This window comes from Sinohyriopsis cumingii, chromosome 9 (assembly GCF_028554795.1).
Source record: "Sinohyriopsis cumingii isolate HCF-2022 chromosome 9, ASM2855479v2, whole genome shotgun sequence".
NCBI lineage: Eukaryota > Metazoa > Mollusca > Bivalvia > Unionida > Unionidae > Sinohyriopsis > Sinohyriopsis cumingii.
This window is the reverse complement of record NC_142969.1, coordinates 43,234,636-43,250,802: the sequence shown is the minus strand read 5'-3', so window position 1 is coordinate 43,250,802 and position 16,167 is coordinate 43,234,636. Positions and strand designations below refer to the sequence as shown.

Below are 16,167 nucleotides of genomic sequence, written 5' to 3'. Positions count from 1 at the left end.
CTGGTGCACATCTCTCCATGTGTCCCCAGGTCCACATTTGTTCCTTCAGTTCGGTGTTTGAGATAGCGTGGGGCTAAATATGTTGAAACGTCTTTACAGACGTATGTTTTGTAACACTTCTAATTTATGGCTTATGGCTTTAGTCAGATTCCGCACCATATATTAGGGTACTCGGGACATTGCTCTTGAAACGTCTGATCTTAATTTTCATGCTGATGTTCCTGGTCCCACATGTACTCATGGATGCTGGAAATGCTTGGCTGGCCTTCGAAATGTGTGCACGTATTTCTTCTTATGTGTTCTCTCTTGGTTGTCCTTTTGGAGCCCAGATAGGTGAAGTTTTCTACTTCTTCAACCTTATATCCGTTCAGTCTGATGTGATCTATCATTCTATTGTCCATCTTCATGCGCTTGATCTTCCTGGTGCTAATATGCAGTCCAAGTTTGCTTGTTATGTCTGTCAAGTCATCGGTCCTGGTTTGCATGTTCTGTTGTCTGTGTGAGAGATTGACAATTTCTTCAGTAAAAAACAGATCTTCCAGGAGGCTGGTAAGAGTCCAGCGAATCCCTCTTCTTTCTCGACTGACAACAGCCTTCATGATCCAGTCAATTCCAAGTATGAATAAAATGGAAGACAAGATGCATTCCTGCTTAATTCCAGTTCCCGCCTCAAAGGTCTCAGTGAGTTTATTATTGCAGATTATTTGAAATGAGAACTCTCCGTACATCCTCCTAATTATGTTCACAATATTCTGGAGAATTCCGTACTGTCTTGGTATTTTTCAGATGGGTTTCCGATGTATGCTGTCAAAAGCTTTCTCCAAGTCAATCAAACTGACATAGAAAGGTGCATTCCACTCCTGGCTTTGTTACAAGAATGGTCTCAGTACAAATGCGTGGTCTGAGCATGAATATACAGGTCGAACACCAATCTGTTCTTACCGGACGTGCTTGTCCAATGCATCTGTCATTCTTCTGTGGATGATCTTGCTGAAGACCTTGGTGGTGAGAAAAAGCACCGTGATGCCTCTCCAGTCTTAGTTTGACAGGTCTCCTTTCTTGGGTGGTTCGATAATAATCCCAGTTGTCCATGCTCCTAGAGCTTAATCATTCTCTCATATGTCTTTAAATTTTTTTGTCAACAGTAGTGGTGTTTCTTTCTCATAAGCTATTAACATTTCTGCTGTCATTCCATCAAAACCTGATGCCTATCCACTCTTCATTGCCATGACTGTTATTATTACTTCTTCTAAGGATGGTGCTTCAAGTCTTTTTCTGCTGCTGGTATTACTGCTGCCTCAGGCGTTCTGGTCTATTAAGGATGGCTTGATAATGTTCTTTCCATCGTGCTATCTTGTCCACATCACTAGATATGATGCTTTATTCCTTGTCTTTTACTGGCACATCACTGTTGTTGAGCCTTACGTTTAGCATCTTAGTGATTCTGTACAGCGTCGTCAGGTTTTGACTTCCAGCTGCATCTTCTTTCTCTTCTGCTATTCATTAATCATCGATATTCTTGTCTGCTTTTGCCATCAATTTTACCTCTCTATTCAGATCTGTGTATCTTCCTTCCAGTTGATCTTTGATTCTCTGTGACCTGATTGATCTGCTATTTTGCGTAATCTCTTTTGTTTTAGATATATTTTATGAGGTTTCTGTATAAATCCACTCTTATTATATGCTCATTGTTTCCCCGTTAAATTTACATTGTCAGAATCGTGCAATATTACCCGATACTGAACTCGTACGCCAGTACACATATATCATTCACGTGTATAAAGGAACTACTTTCTATTGGAAACAATGGACGCAGACGCCAACCCTTGTGATTTGTAAACATATAATGTACGCTTGCGTAAGAAGTTGTGCAGTATTTCCATTCGAAAAACTCGTTCATATTTTCCCATACAAATACAGTAACCTATAATTATTTCTTCTAAATACAAGGATATTCGCACTGCCAAGTGACTGAAAGCGGTAACAGAGTTCTTGCCTGAAAAATTGTTTCATCACCTTATCTTTCAGTCTGATGGAGTCTGACCGTTTTCCCCATTCCTGACCTTTTCTGGTCTTATGAAGTTTCATTGTGATGGATCATATCAAGATCAGCGCCTCTGTATGCCCTGACGTTCTCTAGAGAGCTCAGTCATTTTCCATTGATAAGGATATGGTCCATCCAACTCTCGGACGCTTTATCTGGTGATGTCCATGTTGTTTTGTAAATTCCATGTGTTGGAATAAAATCCGTAAAACAATCATTATTTTCTTCAGAAAAACTCACACAGCCACTCACCGTTATCGTTGATGGTTCAAAAGCCATTTCTTCCCATCACTTGTTTTCTGCCTCTGTTGCTGTCTTCAACTGTGACGTTTAGGTCTCCAATAACCAGCAACACGTGATATGATTTTACTTTCTCAGTTGCTGCCTGCAGCTGGTTATATAAATTGTCCTTGCCAGCTTCTGATGAATCATCTGTTGGCACATGATATATTATCGCTGTCAGCTTGGTGTATTTTGATTTTGACTTGAGCCTAGTCTTGGGTTGTCTTGGTCAAAGTGGTTCCCATTCCAACAGTGTCTTTCCATCTTGATGCTGATAATCAAAGCAAATCCTTCAGTGTGTTCATTATCTGATCTTCCAGAAAAGCATATGATGTGCCCTGCTGTTAACCTCTTCTTTCTTGTTCTTGTCTACCCTGCTTCATTAATTCTAAGGATGTCCAGCTTGTATGTCAATAGTTCAGTGTCCTTGCGTCTTTCATCCCCGTTATCACCAATGGTTTGATATCTGGTATTAATTTTCGTAACAAGGGAATTTTTACAAGGTTGGATTGTTAGCCCAACACTCAACCCTCCTCACTTTATTCCGCCTCGGCGCCAGCAGGAGTTAGCCAGGCGGAGTTATTGCTGTCACGTGTATAAGATAATGCTCTGGATTGAGGTATTTAACTCTGCGGTAATGTTTCCTTCCTTGTTAGTTCGTTTGCATTTATCGTAAGTTGAGATCTTTGCTCGTTACTACCTAAAGTAACCATCTCACCTTTGCCTGCGTGGGTTCGAGTCTCGGATTTGGCCAATGTGGGTATGCGAGAAAGCTTGCCAGTAGCTTGTCGTGGGTCGGTAGTTCTTTCCGGGGTTTTCCCCGGGTTCTTCCTCCACCATTTATACTGACCGCCATGTATAGTCTATCTTGGGCTGAAAAATGGCGTTAAACCCTACAAGAACAACAACAACCTAAAGTAACTTGTAAGCAATCAACTTCTTAACTTACATCCAAAGGGTAATAAAGATCAGTAGAATCTTGGTTTCTCAAAGTTTACATTATTTCCTTTGTGAGCAAATGTGTCAAAGTTTGTACGAATCGTGTAGACCAAAGTCATGATCCAGGTTGTTTAAAGTCTGGGTCACTAAACCTTGTTCTTTCGGTCCTTCATGACGTAATCACGTATTTTTTTAAAAAATCTGTTTTAGTTGAAATCAGCTGTATTTCCATATTAGTCTTCTAGGCTTTGTCGTGTGTACGTTTCATCTATAGCTCCATTTGCATTTTAACTTGAACAATTAGTGGCTTCCTGTAAATCCTTGACCGTTAGTTAGTGTTTCTGTATCTTTGTTAAATTTATTTAGCAAGAAATCAGGCGTATGAAAAGTTATACATTTTAATGATGCTTCCTGCACTTATTTTGATACTTCTTAAAGAATGATTTTTGTTGTTGCTATTTCTAATCTAAACGTTCACACGGTGTTGTCTTCTTGACAGTATTTATGCAAGGACGAAGTTTTGAGTCTCACCCTGATTCAAAATGAGTCAGAAAGACGTTGGATGTTTACATTTAGTCCACTGCAAAAATAAGTAAAAAGCCCACGGACACGTGCTTTCTCAATATACAAGTTGGCAATAATTGTGTACAAACTAAAATGTATTTTAAACATTCAATTTCGTATTGATGTTAACCATCTTTTATGTGTGTAAACTGTATTCAGCAAACCGTGATGCGGGACAGTTTGTCACAAATAGCAACTAATTCTGATGTGAACTTTCAGACTTGAAACGTCAAACAGTCTCTGTTAATTAACGTCTAACAGTCTCTGTTAATTGTGCATCTATATATATTAGCCGTCAATAAAATCCGAGTGATTTTTCTCGATGCAAATTACATCTAAAGCAAAATGGATGCTCCAAAATATTAACAAAGAAAACCGTACATCAGTACACATCCTGACATTAGCTTTTTTTTAAAAATAAAGTTCCTTTATGATATTATCTATAATATCTTTGCACAAGTCACCCATTCAAACACGAAGGCTCGGCTCTATATACCTATTTACGTGATCAACTCAATTTGAATTTCTATCTGCTTTTATTTCTTTCATCTTTGATAGCAAACATTCTACCACTTAAATGGGGGATTTTGATCAGTCACTTGTGAATGCATATAGTACTGCTAACATCTCTTGTTCCAAGTCTGATCATTTTCACACGCTTCACTTTTTCGGGCTGTTTGGTTAATATTGTTTTGTGCAGCACAGTGTTATTAACCACTCTTCGATGAACATATTAGTTTGTTTTTTTATTATTCAATCTAAGCATGTGATTTATTTGAAGCTCTTGAATGTAACATCCATTATCGTTTTGATTTTCCCACGCTAATCAGTTATATATATATATATATATATATATATATATATATATATATATATATATATATATATATATATATATATATATATATATATCGTAAGCTATTATAATCGTGCTTTCATTCGATTATGTTTTCCGCTTGTTACGGTCTGTTCTTTTACCTATCACTGCTACATCATTCTCCTTCTACAATATGTCGTTAGTCTTAGCAGCTGTCTTATTGTTCTAGGTAGTAATGCTTTGTATGTATTAAATCATTCATTACCTTTTTAATTATTGGGTTGGGTTTAATTATTCAAAATTTCTTTTTGACTGATCGAATCGTGATTTCGTTATCGTCCTTATTTTCTCCATGACATTCGCCAAAGCATGTATATCTATATATTCTCATTCACATCCTTTACCTCAAACAATAAATATCAGCAACACCAACATTAAATTCACACAATCAGTACGAAACCTAGGTTTTAGTCTGGACAGTACTCTCACATTGCACCAGTATGTCATGAACATATGCAAGGCTGCATATCTTGAGCTCAGACGCATCAGCTCAATTCGTAAATATCTTTCAGCTGATGCCACTAAAACACTCGTGTGTTCATTAGTACTTTCAAGACTGGACTATAGTAACTCAATTCTGTCTGGTTCATCTCAATATCTGCTCCAGAAACTTTAAAAAGTTCAAAACACAGATGCTCGGATCATACTTAGAGTTCCATGATCAGAGCACACCTCCCCGCTGCTTTGTACCCTGCACTGGCTATCCATTCGATCCAGAATCAAACACAAAATTTGTTCTCTGTGCTACGTTTCACTGTCGGACTCTAGTCCAACATACCTATCCGACCTCACCCATGTGTACACACCAGCAAGATACTTACGCTCCTCTTCTGACAATCGTATACTCATTATTCCCACTATGAAAACAAAGTCATATGGACAGCGTTCTTTTGCATACCAGGGCCCAGCAACGTGGAATGAATTGCCCACTGAACATAGACATAAAGACACAGTGATCCCATTCACGAGTGCTCTAAAAACTCACTTATTTCGACTGCAAGAACAAACTTAAAAGACCTAATAATGTTTCCTACCTTAAATATTCTCAGCATGTTTTTTTATGTTTTCTAATTTCATGGTGTTTGTTTTTGCAATCATATAATTATATGTTTTTTTTTTTAATCTTATATGTGTTGTCAAATGTTGTAAAGCGCTTATAGCTTTTAAATATTAGGCGCTATACAAAGTCCTCATTATTATTATTATTATTATTATTATTATTATTATATATATATATATATATATATATATATATATATATATATATATATATATATATATATATATATATATATATATATATATATATATATATATATATATATATATATATATATATATGTGTGTGTGTGTGTGTGTGTGTGTGTGTGTGTGTGTGTTGGTATAAAGCAATTTAATGTACCAATACTATTGGTAATACGCAATAATACGCATATATAAACATTCTCGCGACCGTCTGCAGTTAATTCTAGATCGATGATCAATTTCCACACATTAATCGTTAGTGACGTATAAAATAACGATAAAAAGTATTAATAATCCCCGTTTTCTAAATGAATTTAAGTTGGTAGACATTTTCATCACAATCCTTTCTGCTTTCTGTTACCCCTACCCTCTCATGCATAACGGACAAACAACGCAGAAATGTGGAGTGAGAGAGAAAAGGAATTTGGGCTGATTAAAACCTTGAAATAGAAATTACACGAAGTAACCTACAAGAATATGGTTCGTCTTAACGATATGTGTGCGCATTCCTTGGGATTTATCTACAGTGTTTATCAATGATACACTGTCGACATTATACTGTAAATTTCTCGGTTACGTGGTACACATAATGTGATGTATGTAATGTTTGTTGTTGTTGTTTCTTAAACTATAATGTTCTAAAAAACGATTATTGTTAATTACATATGAAAATATCCAAAGGCCTCCCCCCCCCCCCCCCCTTTCTCTCCCTCTCTGGACCATCGTAGCAAGATAGGGGCTAAAATCTATGAGCGTAGAGGATTTTCATTTGTGTCATCCCACGATGTCTCTGGATCTAGGAATGATGGCAAAAGTTAAATCAAACCGACCAAACTATGAGAGAGAGAGAGAGAGAGAGAGAGAGAGAGAGAGAGAGAGAGAGAGAGAGAGAGAGAGAGAGAGAGAGAGAGAGAGAGTTTATGGTCGGTGGTACTGTTACTAAAGCAGAGTAATAACTTAGATCAACTGTAAATATATTAAAATATTTTAAATACCTCTTTTTGGTTCGTCATTTCGTTTAGTTTCTATTCCACATTAATTTCCATGTGACGGTATGTGAATGGCAAAGCGTCCATGTGAATGGCGTAGGTAACCAAGTGTTTGTAGTGCTCTACTTTTATCATTAAAACCATCTTTCATGTTTAATTCTTAAGTGTGTATTATATTAATTTAATGAATGTGAGTAAAAATAGAAACTAAGAAAAGAAAACAACCAACTTATCAATATGCAAAGGTGATTGTGAATAGCCACAAAAGGTATAGAACTACATTTTGTAGCGGACACAATCAGAGATGTGAGGAGGTCATTCAGTCGGCCAATACACGGCTGCTTGTAGTAGATCTTAACTCCGTGCAAAGGGTAAATATACGTATTTGTATGTGATATAAATAAAATATATGTACAGTATGTACGCTGTATCAATGATATACCACTCGTTATATAAATTTTTCATTAAAAGGAAACTCTGCAAGCCTCGTTTCCTTTCATTGAAAAATGTATACATCTCGTCGTATGTCAGGATTTCTGTTTTCTATGTTGCATTTTTAACACTTTACAATTAGTGTACATCCAATTGTGATTGTATTATTCATTTGTATAGTTTAAATTTGATTACTACTAGATTTTCAATTTACAAATGTGAATAAAATGGATCTTCAAAATCTGTATCTTTCCACGGTGCAGTATGACAGTATACGATTTGTGCATCATTTTGATGCGAAGTAATCATGCAAGATCAACTCATTTGGGCTACTTTCGTGGTAATTCTTTATAATAAAGGAATGTATAGATGTGTTAAAATTTTAAATGGTAAAGGCTTTTTACATGAAAGAAATACGAAGTTGATGGTATTGTTGGTGACGATGATGACGTAGCTGATGAAGTGGCCGATGGCGAAGGTGACGACGTAGCTGATTGCGTAGTTAACGGCGAAGATGATAGCTAGTTGGCGAGATTAATATGCTCTCTGTTAATGAAATTCGAAAGAAGTTTAAACGTCCGTATGCTTGTATCCAAATTTGTGGAATCTTTTCCGCGTTCAAAGTCTCGACTAGCTTAAACATTTTCATAGAATTTATTCTGCTTTTAGATATAGCATGAATTAAGTTGATATTTTTAAAAATGCTATCTCATTTTATTTCTTCCTAAGTGTCACTTATTATACTGCTTTAATGTATTTTTACCTCTGACATCTTCGCATCAAAGGCAAGTCCTGACACATTCCTTTTCTGCTGAATCGTCCATTCCACAATTGTCACATTCTAAAGAAACTGTTTATTTTTCCAGCAAATTTTTCTTGCTCATTGGTACCCCAATTTACGTATTGTTCTTCGGTTATTTTCAGTGGAGTGGCATATCTTTCATATATCGTATCCCATACAGAAGTGTACTTCTTTTCAGTACCATAAATTTTCAGATGGTTTTCTTCTGTTAAATGATTTAGCATCTCCTACCCATTTCAGGAGAACATACTTTTTGAGGTTCATTATTTCTGTCTTCGAATGGTACGGTGGCCTAGTGGTTAAAGCGTCCGCCTCGGATGCGGGAGGTCGCGGGTTCGAACTCCGGCCGGGTCTAAGCAAAGACTTATAAAAAAGGATACTTACATCTGCCTCGCTTGGCGCTCAGCAATAAGAGTTTAGTGTTAGGACTGGTCGGCCTGGTGTCAGGATAATGTGACTTGGTGGGACATCATATTACATGTTTGCGGCATGATGCCCCAGGGGTATACATCACTATAAACTGCCACACTGCAGACATCCTAGCGATATCACCGAAATATTGTAAAATTCAAATCACACACGCACGCACACACACACACACACACACACACACACACACACACACACACACACACACATTTCAGTCTTCAAGCTATTTTCAACTTTGTGCATGGTATCAAGTTTATTATATAGATACATCTCTTGATCATAAACCATGCCCTCTATATTCTTACAGCTTTCAGTTTGTAAATGACCGGATCACCTTAAATTATCTACTGATTTAAACATTTCCTTTGTAAAGTTTGGATAATAGTCCTTTGCAAAGAGTGTTTGTGTTCTGAAAGATGTAACTGTTTAATCTGTTTTAAATTTAGGCTTTTCAAATGTATTAGTTGCCAGGTAGCCAAAGACATTGATCGATACTGTAGATCTGTTGCTAGGTAGCCAAAGACATTGATCCATACTGTTGATCTGTTGCCAGGTAGCCAAAGACATTGATCGATACTGTAGATCTGTTGCCAGGTAGCCAAAGACATTAATCCATAATATTATTCTGTTGCCAGGTAGCCAAAGACATTGATCCATACTGTTGATCTGTTGCCAGGTAGCCAAAGACATTCCATAATGTTGATCTGTTGCCAAGTAGCCAAAGACATTATACCATACTGTTGATATGTTGCCAGGTAGCCAAAGACATTGATAAATACTGTTGATCAATTTCTTCTTTGCTTCGACTTGCGAGTTATGTCCATTGATCCGTGACGGGTGTCATTTTATACCTCATTTAGCTTTAGTTGTTGTTGTTGTTGTTGTTGTTAATGTGGGGTTTAACGCCATTTTGCATCACACTTTAGGCTAAACATGGTGGCCAGTATTAATGGTGGAGGAGGAACCCAGGAAAAGCCAGGAAAGAACCACCGACCCACGAAAAGCTACTGGCAAGCTTTTTCACATATCACATACCCACATTGGCCGAATCCTAGACTCGAACCCACGCAGACAGAGGTGAGATGGCAGTGATCCATAACGAAGAGCGCTTTCGACCACTCGGCCACTCGGGACCACCCATTTAGCTTTAGTAAAACTTCAACCCTTTTTCTGGTTTCATTTTCTAAGGTTCTGTTAAACCGTTTCACTACTTTTGTCAGAGTAAGTTGAAAAGCATGCAATGTTTTCTTTGCCAGAAATCCCTAACATTTTGTTTAGAAAAGTATTTTCTCTCTTTAAACTGTATTTATTCAGGTTTTCAGTTTAGGAATATTTCTCTTAAAACATCGTTCATATGACACCATTTTTCTGTTTTCACTTTTTCAACCATATCTGTGAATACGCGTGCCACCGTCGAAATATAATTAACAGATTTTGCTGGGAATCTTGCTGAAGTCTGAACAGACACTTCACCAGGTAGTCTCAACTGGTCTTTAATAGAGTAATGAATGGCACATGTCCTCGCACGCGACTTAGTATTTTCTTTATTGTAGTCTAGAAAGCAAAATAGTATAATTTTTGAAAACTCGAGAAAAATCATTGTGCTTGAAACACTCAAATATCAGTACCAACAAGAACCCCAAATCTAGCAAAATGACATTCCTTAACCTATCCTACCTCCGCAATAAAAAGAGTTACAAAGACGAGAATAAATAGATCGTCGATGATGGTCTACGGCCTCGACGTGCGGAGTCTTTAGTGAAGTCAGGCAGGAGTTGTGTGTTTCTTATGGGACTAATCTACAATGTTACGTTCCTTGCCACATATTTCAAAGAGCTGACTCATTTGCCTAATTATAAAACTTAACCAACTCATGAGGAAGAATTTTGGACGTTTTTGTATCTGGCAATTTAATTCACCAATTACAATTTTGTATCTGTTATAAGTTTGACCAGCCTGTAATATAATTTCTTATGTCTAAAACCTATAAAATGGCCGTTATCTAAGTTATAAAAATGCTTGGCTTTGTTTCGTCTTGTAGACAGCACGTGAATGACGTCTACGACAAGGTCATCAGTGGAAGGCTTGGGAGAACGACCAGTAAAGAACAGTACGGATTTCTATTCAGGTAAGTATTAGAGGTTGTGTTATTATTGCAACTAATTCAATCACAAATACGCCCAATAAATTTAAAGGAGAATATGCTACGATTTTATAAAACAGCTAAACTAATGAGATTACACATGATAAAGTTGGAACGGTTGGCTTGATGATAAAAGTATTAGAAGTTAAACATTGCTCACCGTAAAAGAAAATAAACACACAAGAAGAGAAGTGTTTATATTGTGCTTGTTGTTTCCCAGAAAATTGAGGCTTTATAAACATACTAGAAATTAAACATTGTTCCCCTTAAAGAAAACTACTTTTTCCTTCAGAAAATCGAAGCTTCAGGTGAGTGACACCTACCAGTACCCAGATCCAGGTGACATATTTGAGAGAGAACCCTTTATTGTCCGATTTAGAGCCCCACATACAGGTAATTGGGATTATTACATCTTCTCCATAGGTCGAGGATGATACTTATCGTTTGGGCGTCTGTTTACTTTTCAACTGCATGCCCTGGTTACTCTAAAAGCACTGTAGTAGAATGAATACTGGAACAAACAATGTATAAAAAAAACTTGTGGGAAAATATCGGCAGAACAACAAGCTGTGCTGTTAGCGTATCATGCAGATTCCTGTCAACATTTACCTTTAATAGCTTTGCATTGTAATTTTTACTGACTTGGTACTAGTCCGACTAAAAACCATATACTGACACTTGGTGGCAGGGATGGCTATAGAAAAAGACGATTTGAGGATTTGATAAATTTAAATTAAAAATTAAACAATGCAGATAACGATTTACAGAGATATTTTGGGCTATTATTTTGAGGTCCGCGTTGTTGGTGGAAAACATGTATGTGAAACTATTAAATCGTTGTATATGCGTTCATTGTTTAAATTCGTGCTAGATGGAAAGCAGGAAAAATAATATAATATTGAAAAATCAGGGGCCTACAAGTGTCGAGAAGTCATAGGTCTATTTAAAAAAAATATTAGGCAAGTTTTAAACTTATTCCAAAACCTAAATATATTTCTGGGATCTTAAGTACGAAACGTTTTTACAAATATATGTATATATAAATAAAATTATTTATTTACATTCTCTTATTAAACCTTTAAAATGCAATTTTTTTTTTACAAAACTGGTACAGTTATTTTCGTCTGGATTCACTTATTATAAAATGTAGTATTGTTATATATATATATATATATATATATATATATATATATATATATATATATATATATATATATATATATATATATATATATATATATATATATATATATATATATTCCAGCTGTAGACGATTTTGCCATCGCAGCCATTCACACGTCACCAAGTCACGCCAGGGACGAGATTGGGAACCTCACAAAAGTTTACGATGCTATCAGACAAAATTGGCATCTTGAGGTGCGTGTTACTGTAGTGCCTAAATTTGATTTTTTTTTTTGGTGTGCTTGTGAGTAGATTAGATTAATGTGCTCAAGGACATCAAACTAAGTCATGTACCTACGAGCTTAAAGAATAAACTGGTTTAGCATGGAATTCTACATCCTACAGAGGTTTCTGGTACAAAGGTATGGTGCAATTAATCTGATTTACGATAAGCAGCTAAGACATATGGCGACTTCCGCAACCGGGATTACGGTCTACACAGTAGCATTTATACGTTCTCCATTCGGATGGTCGTCGTTTTTTTCCGAAGAGGAACACAATTTGTGACGTACCGAATGACGCGAAAGACAAAGTCATCTTAATAAGATGAAAATGAGTGAAAAACACTAAACAATATTTAATGCGTCAAAATATACACAAACGAGAATTATTAATAACTTAAATTACAATATATAATTTTAGTAGTGCATTCATGAAGTTTGAGAACTCATAATGTCGTAATAGACCATGAGCAACTGATATATGATGATTTTGTTAACATAATCTATGCATAAACTATACATACAATATTATAAATTATGTTGATTTCTGAATACTTGTTAATGTAAATTAGTATAATCTTTCGAAAAGTGGATTTATTACCCACATTTGGATCGGAATTTCATAGCCACTTGCAAATTTTATAAAAATAGCTTTTCGACTGGTGGATGGTTAGAAAAGAGGTCTCAGTCAAACGTGGTCGGTTGCTGAAACAGAAGTATTACTGCATGAAAACAAAATTATTCATACGTGATCAGTTGTTTGAAAATGTACACAATACTATATAAACAAAATTAATTAAACATGCACGATTGGTGGAAAACGTACGTACTAATGCGTGAACAAAATTAATTACACGTGAAAGATAGGTGACCACGTTTGTACGACTGTGTGTAAACATGATTATTATCTTGTGCAGAGGGGGACGTGACCGATTGCTTAAAACTTTAGTACTACTGCGCGAGACAAAATTAGCATTTAGTGCAGAGCTCTTTTCACACAGTAGTACGAAATATTTTCAGACAACCGATCGCGTGTAAGTGATGTTTCTACTTTTTCTAAAGACCTTACTACTTTAAATTAACAAGTGGCCGAGAACTTCTCACTTGTTCAAAGTAATAAAAATAAGGATTTAAGCTGGTAAAAAATATAGTCCTAGAGATGCCTAATTGGAAATTTGCTAATTAATGCAATCACAAAATACTCAGTGATACATGTTATAACTAATAAAAACGTGTGATATACGTGATCGTATTTCGAGAAATTTCTCAACCTTTCCTTTGTTAAAAGCTGGAGAGAATTTTTTTCAATATTTGTACAATATTCAACTATTATTTAAGTAAATTGACAGAATATAAAAAAATTGACAATGTAAACTTTAAAGATTTTGCGATCAAATATAAATATATATATATATATATATATATATATATATATATATATATATATATATATATATATATATATATATATATATATATATATATATATATATATATATATATATATATATATATATATATATATATATATATATGGTTTTCATTCAGAATATTATCATCATGGGAGATTTCAACATGGACTGTTCCTACGTGTCCCAAGCGGAGATCCAGGCGAGCCCACTACGTACAGATACTCGCCTTATGTGGCTGATTGGGGAAAATGTGGACACAACGGTCAGAGATACCACAGACTGTACGTATGACAGGTCAGTTAACACAACAACAACAACAAAACTCGACGATGTCTCCATTTCAAATTGGTACAAAGAACAATTTTTAAACGAAACAGGGGTCTGGGCTTTATCCGTCATCAGCCACATTTGTTTGACAATTTTTCCTGTAGACTCATACCTTAAAACCCCGGCCAGTTGAGATCTTCCAGTTTACACCAATACTGCTTCTACAGTTACAACGATAAAATAAAACAAATTTAAAGTTTAAGCATACTAATGCATACAGTTAACCCTATTATGTATATTTGATTTAATTATATCTGATTTAATATACATGTATTTCAATTTAATTGTTTGTCAGTTTTTTTTAAAAAAATTTCTTTCTCATTACATGATATTTTAATGTAAATTTATTCACTACAGATGATACTTTTTTTTTTAAAGAAAATAGTTTGAGCTTGACTGTTTGCGTATAAACACCAGGTGTTGATCTAAAAGCTGACTTTGTTTGAAATTTGTAGCATCCACATAAACAAGTTCTATTTTTATTTTAAAATGATTGGTTGTTGTCGAGGTCCTGATGGAACATCGGTTTTAAGATGTAAAAAGTTTTTTTTTTTATTTTTTATTTCTTAGAGTAAAATGATTGGTTTTCGTCAGGGTCACACGGGGTATACGTGATCTTTAACAAGTATTTAGCTGCTATAAACTTCCAGAAGATGATCACGTGACCCCTTGTTTACGTTTTACAAGACCATATAGCCTCTTTTTTGTAGAATTTTTCTCAGCTGCAGCTGGCCCTTTTCTTACACTGAAAGTTGTATGCTGTGCTGTTTGGAGTTATTTCAAATTACGTGGATTCAAAAGGATTAATTATGTTATTTTTCTGGAAAATACGTGTGTTCATGTAAAATTGTTGAACAAGGACAGTTTCTGTATATAAAAATGTATTCAGCTATCAAAAACCGGAGTGATAATTCTTGTTTCTTCTAGGAAATGTAGTCTTCAACACTACAGATTGCAGCATACGTCATCGCCTTCAATCTTGGATTCTTCGATTCGAACTCGAAATCATTAGAACATTTTCTTATTATGATTACTAAAATTTTATTCTTGGATTATTTTTGGATTTGATTATATAAAACCGTAAGTTCATATATTTTCTTCTTCATTTTTGCAGAATTTTTCCAAGGAAATACATTATCGTACATTTTCAAAGCTACCTTCGTTCGCTTAAATAAGGTATTTAATATACCATTACACATAGGCTGGTTACGTAGCTAAAAATTAATAAGTTGTATGTGACTAAAATGGACCAGGCATTCAAGCCATCAATGACATTCTGAACTTAGTTTGGTCACATGTGGTTCCAATGTTTAATGTTTTCCTTAGACTGGTTATTATACAAGGAAAAATAATTATAATATTTTGTAGAATATAACAGCAAATAGCATTATTTAACTTAACGTACATTTCATTTCACAACTTTCAATACCATATGGAGGTTTTGTGTGATCAAAGTTGTTATTTTTCTTCGTACTTAAAGATAGGATCACAACATGAATCACAACACAGGGTATACCGGATCAAATCTTCTCTTCTTAGGTTCGTCCTCGGCGGAACACTGCTTCAGCACTCTGTAATACCAGGCAGTGCCCGTGTTTTCCAATTTGACCATGAATGGAAAATATCAAAGGATGAGGTACTTCTTCGTTATAAAAGAAAACATAATTACCACCAACAGTTTCGCTCTGTATGTCGTTGCTCAAAGCATAGCTAATGTTTGGGTTATGCATTTGCGTCCATTTTGTTTTCAAATGAGACCTTGAATTCTACGTAAAAAATATGCTTGCATGTATCTATGTAAGTGGATGGATGTATGGATAGATACAAATATCAATAATTGTTTTGATGACAGTATTGGTGATGGTGTTGGTGATAGTGTTGGTGACACTGTTGGTGATGGTGTTGATGGAAAAATACAAAACTGCGGTGGTATGAGTGTTTTCAATTGAAATTCGCTGCCAAAATTGATGTTTTTTTTATCAATCAATCTTCAGTAAATAAAAATTGTACTTACATGTATTTAGGATAGTTCTTCGCCCCATATATAATACGAGGTAATTTTTTGTGTAAGATTAAACAAGAAAAATTATAGCAATTTCTAAATCGACGACATGGGATGTTTGCATACTGAAGGATATTTTATTAATATAGGAAGCATTTTTATTACAATTTATTAAACCATGAATGCAAAAAAGACTACGAGTATCCAAATTCGTGACTTATTGATCTCCTTGCAAGCATATATCAGCCAATAATACAAAGACAGCTACAACTATAAG

At 35.2% G+C, this 16,167-nt stretch overlaps 1 protein-coding gene across 1 annotated transcript in view; it reads left to right on the top strand.

Annotated features, from left to right (window-relative positions):
• Positions 1 to 16,167, top strand: part of LOC149791641 (deoxyribonuclease-1-like) — a 48,009-nt gene that overhangs the window by 9,419 nt on the left and 22,423 nt on the right. Inside the window, exons 3-7 of the mRNA XM_089969237.1 lie at positions 10,645 to 10,731; positions 11,039 to 11,139; positions 12,011 to 12,123; positions 13,698 to 13,855; positions 15,428 to 15,524. Of these exons, the coding sequence (XP_089825363.1) occupies positions 10,645 to 10,731; positions 11,039 to 11,139; positions 12,011 to 12,123; positions 13,698 to 13,855; positions 15,428 to 15,524 (556 nt within the window). The remainder of the gene's footprint in view (positions 1 to 10,644; positions 10,732 to 11,038; positions 11,140 to 12,010; positions 12,124 to 13,697; positions 13,856 to 15,427; positions 15,525 to 16,167) is intronic.